The sequence below is a fragment of the Falco peregrinus genome, chromosome 4 (assembly GCF_023634155.1).
Source record: "Falco peregrinus isolate bFalPer1 chromosome 4, bFalPer1.pri, whole genome shotgun sequence".
Taxonomy (NCBI): Eukaryota; Metazoa; Chordata; class Aves; order Falconiformes; family Falconidae; genus Falco; species Falco peregrinus.
In genome coordinates, this window is record NC_073724.1 from 91,838,917 (window position 1) to 91,862,300 (window position 23,384).

Here is a 23,384-nt window from a genome sequence, read left to right on the forward strand (position 1 = left end):
AGAGCCCACTAGAAGCATCCATCTGTTTTGGGGGTGGTCAGTTTAGGGGAAAGCTGTTTAAAGAAGAAATTATAATTAAAGGGAAAAAAACAATTAATTGTCAGTACCCAGGAATCAAGTGTGGATTGGTTGCTCTGGGAGGGAATCAGTAGTGCTGAAGTTGTTCTGCCCTGGAATATGTGGCAAGGAAAGCACAGCAGTAGGTCCAGGATAAAAAGATATTTTTTTTTTTGTTCCCCTGCCAAGTTCCTGCTTACTGCACTGTTGAGTGACTTTAGCTGGCATAAGGAAGACACTGCTGAATAGGTTGTGCAAATTCTGGAGCAACCAAAAGAGAAGCATAAATAAGAAGATAGGTGGAAAAGTGTCAATCAGAGCCTCCATGGAAAGCCTTAAAAGAGCCAGAAAGGGAACATATACAACACTTATTTTCAGCTCGTGTTTATGGCTCTGCAGAGGAATTGTCAAGAGCAACTGCCTTTCCTGACGTTGCTAGAAAATGGTGCAAAGGTGGAGCTGTGTAAACAGAACTTTGATCCTATTGAGTACTGTAGAACTGAGCTGCTTTAGTTACAATATACAGAAATGCAGTTGTTTTAACAAGTACTGGAACACAAGCCCCCAGTCAGGATTTTTATTCACATAGATTTAAGTTTCTTCTTGTTAGTTTCACCAGGTAGTTTTTACTGTATGCAGTAAGTCCTTACATAGTAGTTGCAGGCAGTTTGTACTGTGTCTGAGCTTTACAATTAGCTGAAACAGCTAAAAGGGCTCTGTATGGAGGAGAAGTAATTTTATAATCTTGAAAATAACTAGTTCTTTTGCTTTCAGTTTGGCTTTTGTAAAAGCCAACAATAACAAAAAAACAACTTTCCCCCATTATTTTTTCTAGAAGGAAAAGGGATATGAAACCTTATATCCATCTTAAAGGTTATGACAGACTGAAAATGTTATGAAAGCATTACAAAGGCCAACCAGGCAAAACAATGATATTCAGAGACAAGTTTTATAGAATAAAAGGAATTATTACTTAAGACAGTATAGGTAATGTGTGTAACGTTGCTGACTTTGGTGGATTAGCTTAGATGCTAATTCCTGTCTCTTACACTCATAGTTTCAGTTTACATCTCTTTCAATAACAGTAGCAGGTGACTATGAAGTGCTTTTCTCAAATGATCAAACTGGGAACATTTGAGATTTGAAAAGGACAATAGCTTGGCATGGAATTACACCCCCAACTCTAATGCAACCTGAATCAGCAGTTTCATTCCTAGGTATACATTGTTGAAACTAGAGATCACAAAGGTGCGTGTAGTCATAAATAAATCCAATTTTAGGAGAATTTGTAATTCTGTCAGTTGTAGATTGAAAAGTGTGTTCAGTATCTATAGCTCTGTAAGTGACCACGAACAGTGAAGAATCCTGATGGCAACTGTCAGTGACTTGTTGAAGGGTATTCTTCAAAGTGTTTCTCTCCTCCTCATGCAGCATTATTTTTTTCGATCAGTTGGGTAACTGTTTTCATTGAAACTGCAGAGCTGTAGGGTACGATGCCAGCTAAATCTGGTATGAAAACAATCTGGAGCTAAATGTCACCTGCTTGGAGCTGGCATCTTATTCCAGCTCTTCTGGAGTCCTCACAATCAGCTTTCTATGGATGTGAAAGAACAGGTACACAAAATATACGTACAGCTGTTGTTCAGCAAAACCCGTTTCAAAGTGATCCTGCTTCAAAAGTGTGCCAAAGGCCTGAGGGCCCTGAGTCCTCCCGAAGTCAAAACAGGAGCTCCGACATCTTCAGTTTCTGCTGGAGATAGCCTCTGCGTTGAGAAATGTGTAGGGTAACATTGACACTCTGTGGCCAGCCAGATAAAATGCAACTTCTGAATTTGCACAGATTTTCTTTGCTTTCATCTGTTTTACCAGACAGAAAGGTAGTAAAGACCAGTTTGTAGCTTTCATTCTTGTTAATAATCTCCAGTATCTTTTCAATACATTTCCTTTATTGTTATAAAAATGTCCTAAACATGTAAGCTAAGGCAAAAACTAAAAACAAATAAAACCTTGCATCCAAAACCCCTGAATCTGAGGAGCACTGAGAACGAGGCTCCACTGTTGCTCTGGAACTTGGCAAGTAGTACAAAATGCATTTTCAGGTCTGTGCTTACACTGTCATTTTAATCACATTTCTTCCTGCGGGTCTGGAACGAGGGAATGAGTCCCCTTAAAGGGGGACTGGATTGGTATATTGCAAAGCAGGATTTTCTCCAGACTGATATGGAGGGTTGAGCTTTGTCAGCATACTTCCAAGCTGTGATTTTTGCTTCCCATAGAAGTAACGGGTATTTCCTATATTATGTATATATATATAATTATATATATAATTAGTAATATATAAATATATAATATTTATAATATAATATAATATAATATAATATAAATATAGTATATTTATATTATATTATATAATATATAAATATAGTAATAATTATATATATTACTTATATTACATATAGTGCAGGTAGGCAGTATGGTTAAACAGCATTAGCCTCTGTAGGGCTTCTTTTTGAGCAACTGAAGGAACAGTATAAAAAATAAATCCAAACCACTCCTTGCTTCATACCTTTTACATTCAACAGATGGAGGAACAAATACTAGGATACATGAGAGGATGAGTAAAAGCCTTTTTTGGCACAGGTAGCACGGATATTTTTGTAAGTGTACCCATTTTTTCCTCTTTTTTTTCTTTTCAACTGGAAACATTAAGAATAACAGAAGAACTGAGATTAAAGCATTTCAAGATAGTCAGAGCTGTATTTTAACTAGTTTCTAAGGTGAAAATAGAATGTATGCAATATGTAGGGTAGATGAATATATGACCTAAACTGGGCTAGAGACCAACTGTAAGAGGAAGAGCTAATGAATAATCTCAGAAAAGGGAGCGATGGTGTTGGGATAGATAGGGAAACCAAAGAAGCTCGGTTTTGAATTGCTCTGAGGAGACAAAGCTGACATGTTAGGAGTCGAGGAGGAAGAGATCTGTGCATTTAAGACATAAGAAGATCCTGGAATGAGAATTTCAGTGGTATAGATGGAAGAGTAAAGAGCATTGCTAATTGATGTGGGAAAAACTAAAACTATTTGGGAGGCACTTGAATAAAGGAGTCTACAGAGAGGACCTGCATCCTGGTAAAATTCTAAACAGCTTTGGAAATTACGAATGCAGAGATTGGAGTACCAATATTTATAAGAAATATTCCATAATTGTATACAAAAATGCATGGTAGTTCAAATAGAAATCAAAGCAAGGTAAGTACTTTTCCTTCCCTCATCAGCTCTTGCAACACCTGCCAGGTAATAGCTGAGAACATAAAAGAAAAGTCTTTGCTCTGTGCCATATTTCTCCACATCTACCTCATTGTCAGGGTGCAACGAGGGCTCCCAACAGGGCGTCAGTGTAGGGTCTAGCAGCCAGGGCCTGTCCCACTGTCCCCAGCCAGGGAGCAGGCAGGATGGGGGGCATGCAGGGACAGCCCCAGCCCTGGGCATCAGGCACCTCCCTGAGAAAGGGGACAGGCTGAGACCCTCAGGGTTCTGACATCTTCTCAACAACTTTCTGTTTCAGCTGTATGAGGCATACAGGAATTGAACAACAGGGAAACGTTCACTAAACATCACAAAAAAAAAAAGCATCAAACCTTTTCCAGATACCCTGGAGTGTATACCATGTCCTTTCAGGAGGGCTGAGGACAAACAACACTATGCCATGGTTGACTTTCAGGCAGTGCTGGTGGGTCACGATGAGGAGAACACTGCTCACAGAAGTTCAAATGGAGACTGTTTGGACACGTTCCGGGCACTCTGACATTTTCAGGTATGAGGACCAGCTTATTGTATCCATTCAACCTGCTGTGAACACTGAGCACAACCACAGAAGAAGCTGAGCTGTCGTGCCACTGAATTTAACACCAGCAGGAAGCTGTTGGAGACCATAGCCACATGTAGGGAAAGTTTGACTGAGATTTCCCATTCTGTATTCTTCAAATCCAAACCTGTGACATGGGGGGAAACGTGTTTGTTCTACAAGGCAGAGCTCAGAAGCAAGCACAGACCTTAGCCACGGCCAGTTCAGTGCTCCTGGCCAAACACCTTTGGGCAACAGGTAGGCAACAGCTAGTCTGCCTCGCTGACAACAGGGTGCTCTGAAATGGAAAGCAAACACCCAGCCCCTTTCATGGTATCCAAACGTGTTGAGCAGGGACCTAGTGGTTGTCAGCCTTCAACACAGGGGTCGTAGCAGGCCAGGCAGGCGGGGACTAAGCAGAAACGAGGACCAAGCTTTCACCTTTGAAAACTGTGACATGGCATCAGTGAGGGCATAGCAGGTGACTTTCTGGGCTGTCCAACTAGAGTAACACACTCCTGGGCAGAGTTAGCTGTGATAAGGCAAGCACAAAGCCAATAGCATAATAGCAAATCCACTGCCAGTTATGCTACCAAAAAGCATTTTCCTTCGTCAAATGTTTGCCCCAAGAAGCAGGGGCAAAATGGAGACCACAGGTTGAGCTGAACTGTGGCAACAATGTCCTATTTCCAACCCCACCAGGAATGCCCTGCAGGCACCAGAGTGCTTGCTGGGCACCTGAAGGGCAGCATCTGCTGTGCATTTTGTTGTGTGAATTTTGTCACGCTGAACTTCTGGGAGTTGGTCAACAGCTTTGAGCAGTCATATGTTGCCAAGAGATGTCACCACAGGCAGGCTTTTCTAAGGCATGTCAAAGGCTGTGGCTGTTCTTGTGTAGCTTTCAGAGTAGGCTAAGCCAGCTTTCAAGCCTCCAGGGCTTTGTCTCAGAAGGAAGCTGCTTGCCTTCAGCTGCAGGCTTTCACAGCTACCCATTGACCCTGATGGGACAGGTAGCTCCCCAGGCACATGCCAAGCAAACCAGCATTGTCCGTTAGCAGGAGAGCACTGGGTGAGTTTTCTGTGGGCATGGGAATCAGGGCAGGGCAGAACAAGAGGAATGGACCAGGATGCAGAAAAGGGAAAGGCCAAATTTCTCTAAGCCTGAACCATCGCATTTGGCTTAGTTGTGGCTTTAGTTTGGGATCCTGGCTAGGTCAGATCCAGTGGTCCTCTGCAGGTGTACAAGAAGCTCTCACAGTTCAGACTTGGAAGAAGTCCCCTGCAAGATGACTGGCAGCAGGTAGACAGGTGGGCTCTCCAGGTCAACATCCACCTGTGTCCAGGGCCTCCTTCAGCTCCCAGCGAGCTTTCTCACCAGCTGCTAGTCTGCACATCCCCTCTGTCAGTGGTCCTTCCACGTGTGTGGATATAGTGTGTGATATAGTGAGGAGATCCTGCAGGAAACAATGGCAGGGCTGGGTGAGCGGTGGCTTTGGTGTCTTTCCTCAGAGACACAAGCAAGTCTGGGTGGTGAGGCCTGCTCTGCCTTTGCTGGGCTGAGATCTTCTTGTTGCTCCAAGCAAATGCTATTAGGACAAACACACGTGGTAAGGACTAAGATCTACTCCTGTTATTTCCTGGCTCTGCTGAGGGTTGTCTTCCCTGGAGCTGCCTTCCAAAAAGGTGACATGGGCTGGATCAGACCCCCACCTTGGCTCTTCCCACCACTGGACAGGGATGTGCCCTCTGGGGCATGGGGCATGCCTGTTGGAGGAGTGTGCTGGGGGGAAAGCACCTATCTCCTGAGCTCCACAGCATCACTTCTGAGGACACTGCCTAAGGACACAGTAAGGACCCCCCAGGGAGGCTGGTTAGAGCCGGTGAGGCCCTTTAGTGCCTTGACATTCATGCAGATATTGTGAATATTTTTTGGGTGATATTTGTGAGGTCATTTAGAAATGACCCTTATTATACTCTTACTATCTACAAAGAAATTCAGTTTTAGATGAAAACTATATAGGATGAAACATTGCTTATGGTCTTAGTGAAGATAATCCTTTGGTTTCAGTGACAAGGGGAGCTAAGCTTTCACATGCCTCTAATTACCTCTTTGATTGCAAAGGTTACTGCGTGTCTAATGGAAGAGACAGAGCAGCAGTGGCCGCGCAGTGCCTGTGAGGCCATTAATGGGAATTTTGCACTTACAAAAGGGAAGGATCAGTGCACAGTTTTCTTGGAAGTTTCTGCCTTGCATTAGAGTTACTTCTGGTGGTTTGGTACTGTGTAGTAAGGGGCATTGCCTTCTTGAGAAGCGCTTCTGATGGACTCAGCTCCACCTTTGCTGCATAATTAACACCGATTTCCAGTGAATTGGTTAGAATTAGACCTACCTACTTCAGAGCTCACCCTCTTTTGGCATATGGCATCACAGGCATGAAGACTACCTTGACAGCCATGCTAAGAGCATTGTGGTCTAACCCTGAAATGAGGTGGTCTCCTTAGGGAACTATCAACTATTGGCTTGTTCTCCAAAGCCTGTGTCTCATGTCATACTGCAGGTCATAGAATCACAGGATCATAGAATGATTTGGGTTGGAAGAGACCTTTCAAGATCATCTAGTTCAACCCCCCTGCCATGTACAAGGACATTTTTCACTAGATCAGGCTGCTCAAAGCCCTGTCTAACCTGACCCTGAACATTTCCAATGATGGGGCATCCACAACTACTCTGGGCAACCTGTGCCAGGGTCTCCCCACTCTCATCATAAAAAATGTCTTCCTTATGCCCAATACAAACTTCTTACAGTTTTAAAGTCTCTTTACCCCTCCTGTCTGCACCCCATGAAGTGAGGGCAGAGCGCTTTGACAGTGGATATAGTTACTGGGACAAAATTCCAGTTACTGGAATTTTTAGGGCATGGGGAGGAGGGAGGGTTCTCTCCTATAGTACTGGTCTTGATTATTGCTTTTTGTGATGAATGTCTAAGAAATAGGGAAATGCATGCCTAACAAACAGCAGACAAATAAATTGAAATTTATGAAATTATAAACAGAATTTGTGACCATTGGCTTTGCTCCTGTGAATTCAGAGACATGAAGCACAAGGCAAGAAAATTTGTTCTGCCCATGTAAGATGTAGCTGGGGTAGGAGCTGTCCTGGTCTTTGAACATGATTTATGAATTATTTAGTGTATTGGCCTTTCTGTTCCAGCAATAGGCTCACTCAGAGCTCATCTCATCTGCTTTTACTTTCTTTTCTTTCATTCTTTCTTAAACAGACTTGCAATTGCTCCTATGTATTATTTATTGGAAATACTATTCTTTTATAACACAGCTGTGAGTGGAACAGACTCTATGTAGGCAGTTTGCACCCCATATTTGGAATAATTGGCAGAAAGAAAGAAAATAGGCTGCAGCTATGAGTATGAGAATGTACAAAGAAGAAAATACAGAGTTGCCTCTGTTTGCCCATGAATTAGTCTGTTCTGTGCCATAGAAAACCTGAAAGCAATCTTCAATAAAACTGTACCCTAGTTATATTATTTATTTTGGCATTATTTCTTCTTTTTCTTTTTCTTTTCTTTTTTTACAGAAGCAGCCTACTTCTGTAACATGTTAGAGATCAATGCGATAAAGATTCCATCACATCATATTTCAAATACTCAATTGTTCATCAGATTGTAGAATCTCCACCCCTGCTTCCTGTATCTATATTTTAGTTTACTTAAAATAAATTACAGTTCTATGAATGTCTGGTCAGATAAAACAGATATGTACCACAACCACCTATCAAGCTTACCAATGATACCAAACTGAGTGGGGAAGTGGACACTTTGGAAGGGAGAGCCACCCTGCAGGAAGACCTGGATAGGCAGGAAGAATGGGATGAAAAGAACATTATGAAGTTCAACAAAGTCAAATGTTAGGTCTTGCTTCTGGGAAGACAACCCAGGAGTGCAGCACAGGCTGGGATCTACCTGTAGATCTGTAGAAAGCTCTGTAGAAAGGAACCTGCAGGTCCTGGTGGACCAGCTTAATATGTGTGAACGGTGTGCTGCTGCACCAAAGAAAGCCAAGAGGATGCTGGGTTTCATCAACAAGGGCATCACCAGCAGAGATAAAAAAAGTCATTATCCCACTCTACTCAGCGCTTGTCAGGCCAAACCTGGAATACTGCGTTCAGTTTTGGTCCCCACTATACAAAAAAGTTGTGGGCAGGCCGAGGAGGGTCCAGAGAAGGGTCACAAGGATGATCAAAGGACTGGGAAGCCTGCCATATGAGGAAAGGCTGAGAGGACTGGGTTTGTTCAGCCTTGAGAAAAGAAGGTTTATCACCGTGTTCCAGTATTTGAAGGGTGGCTACACAGAAGATGGAGGCTCCCTTTTTACACGGAGTCACATGGAAAAGACGAGGGGTAATGGGTACAAGTTACTCCAGGGGAGATTCCGATTGGGCACAAGAGGAAAATTTTTCACAATGAGGACAATCAGCCATTGGAATAATCTCCCCAGGGAAGCGGTGGATTCCTCAACACTGGACACTTAAGATTCAGCCGCACAGGGTGCTGGGCCATATTGTCTAGTCTGTGCTTTTGCCAGGAAAGGTTGGAGCAGATGATCTTTCAGGTCCCTTCCAACCTGGTGTTCTGTGATTCTGTGAACATGTCTTACACATCCACAAGCTGCACAAAGCTCATGGAGGCTTTTGATGCCAACCAGCTCTCCGAGTTCACTATAAGAGAGACATGTATCACAGAAATATCTTGCAAAACACGGTTGGTAGGACACCTTGCAATTCCATGCCACCTGTCTGGGCTGGACTACTTGTTTTGTTTTGTTTCTCATTCATCTTTCTTTAAAAGATGGAAAACTGACACATCTTGCCCCCAGAGAAAGAAATATGCCTCTTGTCGGCCACCAGCGACCTGGTTGCCAATCAGACAGTCCATTCCATGTGCTGTGCTGAACTCCTTTCCCAACAACGGTGGCTTGTGACACAGAGCTGTCATGTGGAGATCATTGCTGGAAAAAACACATCTCCCGCAGATGTGTGGAAGTCCCCTGCAGTCCCAGGGAAGCGCAGATGAATCACATTTCCTTCTCAAATAAATGTGGCTGGAGAGCAGCTCTGTGTTAATGCCACGATGTGAGATCTACAGCCACTTTCAGTTCTGCACACCTCTGAGCATCCTTTTAGGAGTGAAACCCAACCAAACAAAAAGGTACATACCGGCTTTGCTGGAGCTCTGCCTGGCTGCCATCATCTGCTCTTGCACAAGTGACTCTGGGAGCTGTTTCAACAGCACATTTTTGCCTCCGGCATGTAAAGTTCAAGTGGTGCTGTCCTGTTAAACATTTTTCCCTTCTTTCAAGGGACTTTTTTACCCCCTCAGCCACAGATGACTGGCTTTGCTTCACTTATGAAAGTAAAAATGTAGCAAACACCTTGATGTAAAGAATTTTGTAGATTTTCACCCCCAGGGAAGGTGAAATACAACTAGTCATATTTCAGAGAAATTAAGAAAGCATGCTCATGTGCATTTTTTAAATTGCTGTCATTACCGTCTGTGCAACAGGTAGCAAAAGCTGATGCTACAGAGATTGGGTTTGAGCTTTTTAACATAAGACTGGCAGAAAAAATGTCAGTTGTCTTGTTGCTCATGTTTAAATCCACACCCTTGAGCTGTGATTCAGCAAATTCCCAGAGTAAACCCTGGTCTGAAACCCAGGTTCCTCCTTGTCCTGCCCTGCCGGGGGTGGATTTCCCCTAGAGAAGCCAATGAACAAAAGCTCATTTATGTCTGTACATGGTGAGGAGGAAACTTGCTCCACCATCTCCCCACCTCTTCCTGTGAAACATTGTGCTCTCTTTTGCACTGATCACTTCGGGTCACAAATGAAAACAGAACTGAGCAGCAGCAGCAGAGATGGAGTATAGAAATTGTTTTGAACGGCGCTCCCTGGCTCTGCTCCACATCTCATAAATAATAGCTCTCACCTCATTTTAGCTACGAAGTGAAGCAAAAGCCAGCTGCCTGTGTCTTTCTTCACCAAACCTAAGATTCTCTCTCGGAGAAGCAGGACTGAGCACACTGTTATTAGCTGACTTTATTGAGGCGATACGTTTTCTTTCCTTTGGGCTGCGATTTTTTTGCCACAGTTGCAGGAGCGTCTTGAATGGGGAAGCTGATCTCCAAAGGCCAACGCAAAAGAGATGCTCGAGTTGTCATGCTGGGGCTTGACTTTGCTGGCAAATCAACCCTTCTGTACAAACTCAAGAGTGGCCGGGCTGTGGAGACCTGCCCGACGGTGGGCTTCAACGTGGAGTCCCTGCAAACACCCTGTCATGTATCCTTCACGCTCTGGGACGTTGGTGGACAAGGCAGCCTGCGGGCAAGCTGGCCTCACTACCTGGAGGACACCAGTACTCTAATCTTCGTGCTCGACAGCACAGACACAGCCCGGCTGCCCGAAGCGATGGCAGCACTGGAGGAAGCCCTGAGCCACCCCAGCATGGCTGGCATCCCCGTCCTCCTCCTGGCCAACAAGCAGGAGGTGCCAGGAGCGCTGGCTCCTGCCGAGCTGGGGGAGAGGCTGCGGCAGGGGCGGCTGGCAGGGCGCCGCTGGGTGCTCCAGGGCTGCAGTGCCTACACTGGCCAAGGCCTGAAGGAAGCCCTGGCCATCTTGGGAGAGCTGCTACGCGGTCTGAAGCAGAGCTCCCCATCCCAAGAGCAGCCCCTTGCAGGGCCGGCAGGGAGGAGGCAAGGTCCAGAGCAAACCTGATCCTCAAGTGGACCCTTCCCACTCATCGCTGCCAACAGGTTTGTCACAGAGGATCCCAGCCTCCAGGTTCCCCCTAAAATGAGCAGACCTGCAGCTGGCATGTGCTGCGAAACACTCAGCTGCTCACCACTGAAACCCACCACAAAGACCTCCAAGCAAAACTCCCATCGCGGAGCGTTTTTTGGCCCCATCTCTTGGACTCTCATCACCAGCTGCAGCTTGTCCTGCTGTCACCAGCTCTGCTCATCCATTTTGTGCATGTTCAGTGCTTCAGCAGGGATGCTTTTTGCCAGGGCAATATAAATTATAAGAGAGATGTGCCCAAGGGACAGAAGAAGTTTTCTTTCTGCAGCTCCCAGCCCAGATGCAGCTTTCCTGATGGCGTGGTCCCCAGGGGGATGTTTGAATGTGTCTCCTGCCGCTTTTCTCTCAGCTCGAATCATACGTTCATCCACTGGAAAAGCAGGCAGCCACTAAAAGGAATGGCTGAACAGGAGCAGCGTAAGCGCAGGGCTTGAAATGGCCAACAGCTAATTGGTTTTATTGCAGCATCTATGGGTATAAACTTCAAGTCATGGAAACAAGCCAGGATTCGATGGCATAATGCGGTTTGAGGATGTGTATGTATTAATTCCCACATTTCTGGTTTTGGGTCTTTCCTTTCCATTTGTTTTTTTTATCAAATACTGATTTCATGAAAATGGTACCTCATTTTCCTTGGAATATATTTAAATATAAAGAAAACAAACCTAATTTCCAGGAAGCTTGGAAATGCATCTGCATGGCCAGTCAACCTCTGAATATCCTTATGGTGGCCTGAACAGCCAAGACAAAGCCCCGACTCTCAGACTTTTTGAAACTGGATGAGACGACTCTACAGGCAATGTTTGGTACCTATGGGCGCCTATGGGCACAGGCAGGTTGGTAATGAAAGGGCTTTCCATGCTCAGCTGCATCTGGAGCAGCTGAAATGCCCCTGGCAGCTCACAACGGGGACGTGTCCCTTGTGGCACTGACGGTCTTTGCCCAATCCTGCTCAACCTACCATTAGACCTGTGTTTGCATGAGGGCTCCCTGAACCCAAAATTCTGTTATTCAGGGTTAAAATTAAGACATTTCATAGTGGTTTCTACTTTATTATGAAATGAATGAAAGTGGTGGGCTAACAGGAGAGAAAGGACACAAGTTTTTCAGGCAGCAGAAGTCAGTTGCTTTCAAGGAAGAAGAAACACCAAGGAGAAATACATGGCAAAATCCTTTTCTGTTCATACCAGAGCATTTTACAGTTGTTAAGGAATAAATCATCCAGCTGTTACTGGTGCTGTTATTAGACTCATTTCATAGAAGGCAGCAGCTGGAATAGAGAGCTTAAATGATCATGAAGAAACAGAATCTGACATTTGAGGAAGGTCTTAATAAAAGAAATCCTTCCCCATGGAAAAAGTCACATTTTTTTTTAGCTGTGTTAATGTAGAAGAACTATTACTGCTATAAAATAGTTCTCCAGTGTTGATCCGGCCTAAGTGATCATGGTTATGAGTATACTTAAACAGCGCTGAATCATATAATTAATGGCACGACAAATTTACGTGCATGGTAAGGAGGACAAAAATCCTGTCTTTAAATCTTTGCAGTTAACATAAGCAGGCTGATCTGCCTTTGACTTGTTGTAAGTGGTCATCATTTGCTTACAACACACAAGTCTGTGATGCATGTTTCAGGTATCTGACTGCCAGAGCTGGGCCAAGCATTTCTTGTGAGACAACACAAGTGCTAATGCCTAGACAGACAGGAACGAACTCAGGTCATCTGTACAACCCAGTTGCCAGTACATGAAAGAGCCACGTCTCAGGGACCCCTCTGGCCATTTTGAACAGCTGTCCTAGAGGCACAATGCAAAAGGCTCTGTGTTGCGCTGCCAGGCCAAAAAAACTCTCCTTACTGAGTCTTCTGGTGTTTCAGTCTTGTGTCTCACATGGTACGAAGCAGAGTATTGTACATTAAGGTGGGGGATCAGGAATAGTTTAAACTCAACACAGACTGAAGGGTTGTCCTGATGATGTTTTACTCATAATTGGCTCTTGATGCATGCATTTGGCTCTACATGGCTGTCTGCTGGTGGTTAAAAAAGGCACTGAAGCCTTCCCATCCCCCTGTGAGTAGTTTTTAAGCCCTTTAAAGAGAAAAAAATAGGCTCCTCTGGCAGCAAATAGAGGCAACTGCCAGACTTCGGTAGATACCACCAATTAAAAATTAAAATAGCAAGGTAAGAGGGCGGGAAAAAAGGGTCGTTTGTGGCAGCGGGAACCCTGGATTCCTGAAACTGATGAAGCAACATCCCAGTTGCTGCAAGTGTTCTCACTTCCCTTGAAGCAGTAATTTGGCAAAATACCCCAGTCTCCCAGGGCATCATGTGATTTACCATCCTTGTTTTCTGGAACAAGGCTTTGCTAGACACTTGGTCACATTGCTCAGCTCATTTATGCCATTGTTAGAGACTGTCAAAACAATGATGGGTCATAAAATATGAAACAGCAACACAGAGTTTACTTCTAATTATTTTCTCTTCTCTCCTGCGTTGGAAAGGGTGATAAACAAGTCAATCTAATGAGCCCTGCACTGCTCTTATCTAATGCCTGCAGGATGCTCACCCAACAGCACTTAAATGCTCCAGTGTCAAAACTCCTGCCTGGTTCAGAGGGAGCAACATGGAGGGTTGCAGGAAGAAGCCAGCTCAAGGCGGGGAAGTTTGTTACCTCTTTTTCTTGGTAATTCTGCAGAAAAGCCTCGGCCACACAGAGTGGTATTAAGGTCTTAAACATCTGTGCTTATGGACTCCAGCCAGGACGGCACCCTCAAACTTGGCAGTTTCCATCTTCCTGGGTGTGTGATAGATGTCACAGCCTCTGTGCTGATTTCTAAAATAACACTGCTTCTCTCTTAGTTGCAGGCAAAAGAAAAATCCTTAGGACACTTCCTTGTTTCAGGTTCCTCAGAAATTTAAAGTAGTCTTTGAGTTATTGGCCTCAGAGCCCACGCTGGTTGCTCAAGATCCCTTTTTAGCAGCTTTTCTGCATGCTGAGTCCATCCACTTGCTATCCCTGGTGCTGGCTGTCTCAAATCCAAAAGGAGAAGTTTGGAACAGCAGGATGTTTCTTTTTATTTCCTTTTTGGTTTTGTGTCCCGTGTCCCCCCACCCACCCCCACCCCCCCAGTAAGAAGCATTTACTTGGCTCTCTTTAGAAAGGAAAAGGATTGCTTGGGAATGGTTTTGCTGCTGTTTTTCCCCACCACCACCCTTCTTCTTACAGCTTGCGTCCTACCTCTAGACTCTGCTAGTAGCTTCCTACAGCTTTATCGGCTCTTTTTAACTGGCCTGGTCAGTATTTAGTTGTTTATGTGGTCTGCTTTTCCATGGTCTTGAATCTGAATCTATGAGCTAAATGTATTGGTAAAAGTGGCCGACTCAGAGGATAGCAAAGTTTGGAAAGGACATCTAGTCCAAAACCCTGCTGAAATCAGGTTGCTCAAAGCCTTGTGCAGTAGTTTTGAACGTTTCCAAGGATGGAGGTTCAACAGCCCAACACCTTTAGAGGCACTCTGGTATATATTAACATTTACAGCAATGTAACTGGAATCCATAATTGTGCATTATTCTTCCCAGTCACCACTCCACTGAGAAGAGCCATACTGGTAAGAATCTGCCCTTGCTTGGAGCTGTCAGAGCAGCCTTCTTGGCCAGGGCCATCAACTCCTCCAGCCCCGTGACCTCCCATCCCTTCTCTCCTTGGCAGGGATCACTGCAGTGGGAGCTGCCTCCAGGTCCTGCTGACTCTTTCGACGGCACCAAGACACTTCAGTTATCTTTCACACCATTTATGAGAGGACATAGCTAATTACTCATTGATTTATTAACCTTTCTGTGGGAATGATTTTTAAAGCAGCTTCAACAAACCCTTTTCATTACTATGAACGCAGCACAGATTTATTTTTTAATTCCTGAAAAGAAGGGTTTCATCCACCTGCAGAGAGAAAGAAAGCAGCGAGCTGGTGAAAAACACAAGCAATGGTAAAACCATTGCAGGAAGGATGATTCACCTTTCCACCAGTCTCTTCACAACTTCCATAGCTCAGTCCATGACACAAAATGCTTTCTACTCGTGCATTAGCTGATTTCTGCTCTAGGCACCATTTCTTTGTTTTCAGATGGACCTACATGCTGCAGTTACTGATGGGGCTTCTCTGACGAATTTCGCCATGGTTTTGCTGAAGGGCCGGAGATCAGAGGGGAACCACACGGTCCCAGGGCTGCAGGCAAGGGCAGGAACGGTTGCCAATGAACTATTTAAAGAGGGTACGGGCAACCACGGGGTGCATGAGAGGGAGCTGTGAGACCGGCTGTGGCGCAGGGAGAGGAGTGTTAGGGCAGTAGCCAGAGACCTGGGAAACACCTGGAGGAAGAAAGGTCAATAAGAATTTTTTAAAATCCAAGAAGAGCTTTCTTTTTAAATACAACATGAAAAAGAAAAAGTTGCAAAAAAACCCTTTTGTTAGGAAACGGGCTGTATAATGCAGTGGAATGTCTTCATCGGTGCTTTAATGCACCTAACAGCTGTAAATTAATTTCCTCCTCTTAAAAAAACTCTGAAATACCACCTATAAAGATTCATCACATGTAACCCTCCAAGAAAAAAACAAGAAGCAAAACCACGTGTGACACCACCTCTCAAAAAAACTAATACTGTTGCCAAATTGTATTAAACACCAAGCATGCAATTATGACTGAGACAAATGATAAACTACAGTTCAAGGCGTTGCAGCCTTCAAAGGGTTAATTAACTGGCCTTCATCTAAACGTTCCAATACTTGACTGTTTCATGATGCATTTGCTTGAGCCACAGCCCTGAGCTTGCCATCTGGGTATCATTAAAAATACCAGGTGAAGGCTGGTGTTCGGGTTAGGATCTCAGCAATGCATCCATGGCTGGGAACATATCACACCCCCCCACCTCATACTTCACACAATGGGATTTGTATAAAATTCATGCAGAGAGGGGAAAAAAAAACCCCAACAATAAATTAGCCAACTGCTATGAAAGGCAATACCAACCTGGACGCGGCAAGCGCGTCCCCCTCTGCCCACGCCCCTGCCTGCCTCTCTGCGGCCGGACCAGAAGCATGAACCTCTGCTCCAACCCAGTCCGACACCCGTCACCTCCAAAGCTCTAGTGCTTTACATCAATCCGGCACCATCAACATCTTGGCCGCTAATTGCCATGAGAAACAATCTCCTGAAGCTAATAAAGTGTTCTTAAATTCTCCCTTAGGTCTCAGATTTTTATTAATTTTTTTTTGGCCTGTGCTGGCTAACCACATTCGGATGTGGCAATGAGGTTTTAGGTTTTTTTCAACAGACCACAACCACTCACTCAAACAAAAAACCTGCTTGGTGATGGGCGGCTCTGCAGTGACGCTCTGCTTTGCCTGGGGTGTAGGAGCAGTATTTGCTTTTTAACCACACCACGGCACGGCCGGGAAGCCGCTGGTTTCTGCAGTGCAAGGACAAACTCAGCACGGGCCCACGTGAAGTTTGATAATGGAGGGGAAGGACTTTGGAAAAAGCAAACAGAAGATTTCCTTGGGAAGAAAACTGCCAGCTGAGAGCAGATCTGGGGCTGTCATTTCCCAGGGGCATACATTCAGGCCAGGGCTTGTTCTGCTCATAAAGACACACAATTAGGCCTCATTATTTTCTGGCTTTTGACAGCACTTAACAGTAGCCATTTTCTTTGATAATAGCATAAATGAAGACCAAGGCTAAAAGTCCATCCCCCAACGCAGGCAGTATTTCCAAAGACATGAGGTTTCGGTCAGAGCTGGAGCAGGAGGCTGGCACCACACCAGCTGTAAGGTATCTGCTCAGCATGCCTCAGGGTTGAGCTTCCACAAGGATGGAGAAGTAGCTTCCCCCTGTTCCTGGGGGGAAGGTCAATACGGAGGCAAAATATGAGAGACCATTCCTGAGGATGACCCATTTCTGCAAGATGGGATGGACCTGTCACCAGCAAAGCAAGGCAAGCTCAGCAAGGAGGAGCAGATTTTGGGCTGCAATCACGGGAAAGTGGTCCCAAGCCTCCAGAGCTGTCCTGGGAGGGATGAGGACAAAATCTACTGTGCCCCTGAGAAAAAGCAGCTCTTCAAAGGCAGTGGGCAGGAACGATCAGGAGGGTGGGTGACATGTTCTGGTGGAGGTGGCTGCAGGCAACCCCAGGGCTTCAGATGATGTGGGCACCGTGGCCTGGCAGGAAGGCATTGGTTCAGCCCCTTGGTTCCCCCTGGGCTTTCTCCCTTAGAGAGACCTTTATTCTCCCCTCTTTTCTCCCTGGGAAGAAGCACTTGTGACTTACTTCAATCAGATGCCACTCTGTCGTCAATAAGGAAAACGGCCTCAATATTCCTGTTGTTCTTTTCTGCACTCTGTCTTCATCCCATATAAGAAAATTGCTCACGTTGCTATCTGTCCCCCCAGCACCACCAGCACAGGTAACAAATAACCGTGTTGTTCCTTCCCCTTTGCACAGCTGAAGACCCCATTAGCCACCTCCACCGCTGCATGGGAGCTCGCCTGCCACTGCTGACAGCACTAACGCAAGAAAACCGCAGGAGAACGGTCAGTTCCGTAGAGTGTTAACTTACGGGAAAGATCAGGGCCTCAGCCAGAGGGAGAAGCTGAAAATGCCACAGACTGGCTTGGGGAAGGCTGTGCCTTACTGTGTCCTTAGGGCTGGCCCTGGCTCACCCTGCTTTTGCCTGTCACTTTGATCTTGTCACCAGCAGGCAGGTGGTCCCCCAGCTGCCCGGTTCGGTTTGTGGCCACTGACGCGCCATCCACGCAGGAGCATCTCACGGTCTCTGCCATCCATCCGATGGGAGATGCATCCTAATTAAATTATTTCAGTCTCATTTTGATGCTGGAACTTAACCGAGCTTCATGCCATTTTCTTGAAGGTGAGGTGCCCCATGAAAGAAAATAGTCACAAGGAAAGAGCTTTTGAGAACATGCAGTGAATTTTGAGGCTGCATGTTATACCCCTGATGCTAGTACAAGTACTGCACTAAAAGTCACGTCAACCTTTTAAAAAGGAAGAAAGATAAAGTAGCAATGTAAATAACACATCTGTTAAAAAAAAAACAAAACCAAAACAAACTCAAAATAAACCCCCAAGCCCTGAAAACCAGGGACAGTGCAGGAAATCTCAGCTGCAAAACAAAAGCTACATCCAAACCAGGCTGCCTCATTAAAGTTATCAACTATAGAATCAAAAAAATTAAGAAATTGGAGTCAGACTGTTTTTGTCATGCCCTGCCTGGATTTTGGCTTATTTATACCTAGATCGGGCCACAGCATTCTGTATTCCCAGCACTGCGCATCTCTGTATTCAGTGACTGAACCCAGCACATTCAGTCCCAGGGAATAAGCCGCAGCCGATACCTCAGTACACACTCCGCACTGTGGCTTCAGGACAAAGATCCTCCCAGAAGCAGAAACTATCAGTGCTCCATAAAAAATTTCATTTTAATTTTTAACTGTTTAGAAGCAGCGAAATAAAACTAATTTTTAAAAGCTACAGCAATTTTTCTAGGAGACTTTGTCATTCTAGCTTTGGTGATGTGCAGGTGATGCTCACCTGAGTCAGTTGCAGGAATGGCTGGTGGGAATCTCGCCATGCCTTCACGCTGGTTTAGCACTTGGTGGAGCACAGCCCCGGCCGGCTCTGTGTAAGGAGAACCCCTTTTTTGTTCTGTATGAGCTGGAAGCAAAAGAACGTGGTTTTCCCCTGCTGTCCTGTCCAAGCTGCTCAGTGGCAGCATCCTGCCTAACACCTGCTCTCAGCTGGGCAAATGCCCTCAGCAAACAGGAGGGACTGGGTACAAGGTGCTCTTGAGCAAAGGGACCCCTTTGAGGAGCAAACTTCCAGAAAACCTTGATGACACCGAGATTCCCACACTGCCGGAATTGTTGCAGAAGCGTGCGTTGGCCTGTCCACAGCCCTAGCCAAAACACCGTGCCAACAACTGCTGCTGCTCAGGATGAAATGCATTTGATCTGCGACGGAGCTAAAGGAGATCTCATGAAGCCTGGCAGAGGGAGTCAGATGAAAGGAATAAAAAAAGCAAGTGGGCAGCACAGGGGTGTCCTGATTGCGGGTGGCAGGGAGGGGTGCAGGTGGGTGCTGCAGCAGCTGGCAAACCCTTCCTGCCCTAACAGCTGCCCTGGTGGGCACAGACCCCCCTCCTGCTACCTTGCTGTGCCACAGCCCGCACTGACACCACACCTGAGTGGGACTTGTGGGAGCCTGCAAGAGAGGAGCAGCCCTGGGAAGCACCTGCTTCAAGAGGGGAAAAATTCAAGCTGCTTTTGCAGGAGAGATATGAAATGCAGGAGCCGAAAAAAGGGGACCTCTCCATCCAACATGCCCTGCGTGTTCGGAGGGGTCGAGCCTCCAGGCAACCACCCTGCAAGCCTCTGAAGCAGCTGGCCTGCCTGGCTGCTGTGCTACAGGCCAGACGTGTCTGTCCCATGTCCCCCTGCTTCCTACAAGGCCGCACAAAACTGCCCTCCACTGAGGGCTGGGGAATGAGCGGCTGGGATTATGCCCGCCAGGGTGGCCGGGAGGTAGGGGGAACCAGGGGCTGGGCTCTGCTGCAACCGTGCAAAGCTCCTGCCTGGGAGGTGGGTTTCAGCCTGCAGACTGATGTTCCCCTGAGCACTCCAAGCCATTTTAGCAAATTTGGGCATTGCTCTGTGGGCCAAAGGCATGACTGTAATACGTGTGACAGGTCAATGATAAACAGGGGAGAGATCCCTCCCAAATTACATCATCTTTCTGTACTGCAGCCAGGCCACAACTGCCGGTTCTCTGCCCAGCTTGTACAGTCAGGCCACAGACTGGAGGAGTCACTGGCCTCCTCTCCCATCACACCAAGGAAACACAACTCCTGGTACCCACCAGGCAAGGGGGGACACCAAGAAGCTATGGCCATGCCCAGGTCTGCTAGCCGCTCCCCTGCTCCCTCCCCTGGGACTTCACCGACTTGTCCTTAAACAGGGGGGAAGACAAAGGTGGTGTATTTCTCTGGTGACTCTCACCCTATCCATAGCAGATTTTCTAGCATCCCATCTAGACTCCTTTGCTGACAGCATTTCTTGTCTCATTCCTGGTGGGCATGGGGACCAATCTATTCTTTTCAGCTTTGCAGCTGCCTTTCGTATGTTTAAAATGTTAAGCCTGCACTCAGCATTTTCTTCTGACATTATACGTTACATATAGATAAATATTTACATATTATGCACACTTATTACATACATATACACATTATACACACATAGATATTATACATTCATATCCATATGCATTACAAAGGCTTTAAACCCTGAGTTTAGGTAGAACGTGAGGTATAGGCTAGGACATGGTTCTTGTTGGAGTTTGCTCCAACCTCTTCACCCAGCTGATGGGAAAGATGTTTTCCAGCAGAGCTGGTGGTGCTGGAAAGCTGGAGATACACTCCAGAAGCAGCGTTGATAATCACAGTGATCCCTACAGAGCTGGAGGGAAGCTGTTGCACCCTGAGGTAGACCTCTGGACTCTTTAGAAGGTGGCAGGTCTTTGGTGCTGGGGCGATGCACTGCACCGTACAGCGTTCGAGGCCAAGGACTTCATTGGTAAGTGTCCCAAGCTGCTGTTGTCCCGCAGGGAAGTGCCTATTACAAAGCCACAAGCTAACAGAACAGGCAGTGTCTCAAACATGTATGGAGATGCCACTAGGAGGCTTCCCCTGGTGAGGAGCCCCATGAGAAGCTCCAGACCTCACCTGTGACCCTCAAACCCAAAGCTCAACTGTACAAAGCAACTGTACAAAGCTTCGCAAAATGCTTTCTTCACCTCCCTTCTGCTGGGAACACGAGAAACAAAATGAAACCTACTCAAAGTACACCAAGGAGCAGATTTTCCCTGACCTGTTCAGGCTGCCGCATGGAGACAACGATTTCCAGGACACATTGGGGGTGAGGTGTCCTGCCCCAATACCTGCCAACAAGCAGGCAGCAGGTTACGAAAAGGGCAGCTAGATTTCAACTTACAGTCCACTGCTGCCAAGTAGCCACCTTTACCCCTGGCAAAGGCAAAATAGGTCAAATAGTTTATTCCTGGGTTTTTAGCAGAAACCAAGGAGCCAGGTCATGGAGGAGGAAGGCAGCTGCCAGCCAGAGCTCCTGTCCCAATAGCACACAGCTGGTCACTGAGCTACTTCTCCCAGGTGGTTTTTCATCTGTGAAATGAAGCAGAAGTGCACACGGGAGCTCTAACTGTAGCAGTCCTGCATGAGCTGAGGCCAGCTAAACTCCCAGCTCCACTTTTATCACCAGACTAAATCTGGTGACAGTAACCTAAGTGCCTAATGCAGTGATACACCCACATAAGATGTCGCAAAGGGACAGTTTTTAACCACTTATAAATTATCAGTCACCTTCTCCAAAGTGCAAATACCACCAACAGCCTCTTAAGCAGCAAACCACCTCAAATCCGTTGTTTGGTTCCCAGGGACGAGCCTGCCTCGAGGCAGCCACCCACTGCGCAACCCTGAGCAACTCCAAACCAAGTCAGTCAGGAGCGAGTTATTCACACAGTGAGTTTCTCAGGTGTAACAGAGAGGAGCAGCCTGAGTTGGGAGGTCAGTCCCTGGGCACGGAGCCTGAAGCTGGCAGCAAAACCTGCCCAGTGAGGAGCTTTTACCTCTCTGGCACTTCTAGCTCTCACACAAACTTAGCTTGGGAGAAATACTGATGCAGTTCAGCAACCAGCTCTTCTCATGGTCTCTGAGAGGGGAGAAGAAAAGAGCCCCCAAGTTCTCAGTATCAACACTTTAATGCTTGCGGTGTTTCTTTTTGAGTAGGCGATGGGAGTTGGGGTAGAAGAAAAAACCCGATGCGCTCAGGGGCCCTGAGGAATACTTACAGCAGTATTCCTGCAACTGGTACACGAGAAGCTGTCCCCAGGTTACGTCAAGAAGAAACACTGAGTTTAATAAACTTCCATTATCTAAACCTGTAGGATTCACATTTTCAAATTCTCTCTCCCATCGTTAAGGGCCAAATCTTTCTTCTATTAAATTTAGGGTAATATGCAACTCCTTAGGCCAGTAAAACTCCTGGAGTATTTCAAGAGCTCAAATGTTGACTAAAGTACCAAACACAGAGAAAATTGTGACCACTACAAGCAGCGATTTCCTCCCTTTCCATCAGTTTACAGTATTTCAAGCACAGACCTCTGGCTCAGCTCCCCAGAAACACCCCCCTGGCTCTGGACAGCCAGGCAAAGCTCAGTGCAGACACCTGGCGCTGTGCTGCTGACGTGAGGTCAGGTTTAAAACCCCAGCGCTTTGATAACAGGGGAAGCAGGAACATGCTCCCACTGCAGAGGCAAGATGCCACCTTGCCAAACACTCCCCTTGGACTGCGCCCTTTTCTCACAAAAGGGTTAAACATTTCAGCACAGAACCCTGAAATGCTGAGATTACAGAGCTGGAAGTGAGTGTTATCGGTAAGTGTCTGACACAGCGTTGGAACATCCAGCTCCTTCTGTGAGTTCACAAACAAGCCCTTTGGATGGAAATTTTTCCATGTGAGATGCAAGCATCAGCATGCGTTTTAGCAGCAATTCCTTTTTTTTTTTTTCTTCCTTCCAAACATGAAGAGAAGGGGGTTTAAGTACTTATTTTTTTAATTTTTAATATTTGTTCAAAACTAGTAAAGGCAACGGCTCAGAGATGTGAAACGTTGACAAGAGATTGAGGGATGCAAAAACTGGAAGACTGCCTTTTTTGACAAAGCTACACTTTTTGAAATTTTGTATGTATTGGATTTAAACACGAGAATTTGTCAAGTCCAAAGACTCCCCCTACACACATTTCATCCCCTGAGATGTCCTATGTGCTGATGCTGTGCTTAAAATGACAAAACCCAAGACCACAGAAACCGTTCCCGGAGAACTAATGTCAAATACTCTGTTACAGTAGGGCCAGACCTCACTGGTGTCATTTCTCCTGTAAGCTGGGGTCACCACAGCAAGGGGAACAGATGGACTTTATCCCTTATTTTCAATGTTACAAAATACAGGCTGTATCTAGATTTCAGGGAGCCCTACCAGGATGCAGAAGTATAAAATGCGGGGGGAACCAGCTGTTAACTGCATCAAACAGAAAGAAACAGTGATGGGTGTAATCCCAGGGCAAGAAGGATCTCCCTGCACAAACCAAGCACTGAACTTGCTGAAGCCACTGGCAAAATATTTCCATTTCATCCTCCTTTTGCATGGACAGAGAATTTATACGGGGGATCATCTGGCTCCATGAGGCAGGGTTAAAAAAAAAAAAAAAAAAAGAGCCACTAAAGTTAACAGCTTGCAAATAACTAAGATGCAGACATGAATGAGCTCCCTTATGCTTCATTTACAGCACATTAGAAAAATCCAACCACCAGAGTTTTCCACATTTAGTAAAGAGAAAGGTTAATTCATCTTTCACATCTTTTTGCATCCCTGGGCCCTACTTAATGCACATTGAGCAAACTGAATTCCTGTGGGGTATCTAAATCCTTCACAAAACTTGCTGGTTCTGCTCTAAGGTTGTGTGGTGACAT

At 45.9% G+C, this 23,384-nt stretch overlaps 1 protein-coding gene across 1 annotated transcript; it reads left to right on the forward strand.

Moving 5' to 3' along the window:
- The first annotated feature begins 9,782 nt into the window (after window positions 1–9,782).
- On the forward strand, window positions 9,783–16,008 carry ARL11 (ADP ribosylation factor like GTPase 11). The gene is made up of 2 exons (XM_055801635.1): window positions 9,783–11,607; window positions 14,482–16,008. The coding sequence occupies exon 1, from the start codon at window positions 10,082–10,084 to the stop codon at window positions 10,685–10,687; it is 606 nt and encodes a 201-aa protein (XP_055657610.1). The 5' UTR covers window positions 9,783–10,081; the 3' UTR covers window positions 10,688–11,607; window positions 14,482–16,008.
- The last annotated feature ends 7,376 nt before the right edge of the window (window positions 16,009–23,384 follow it).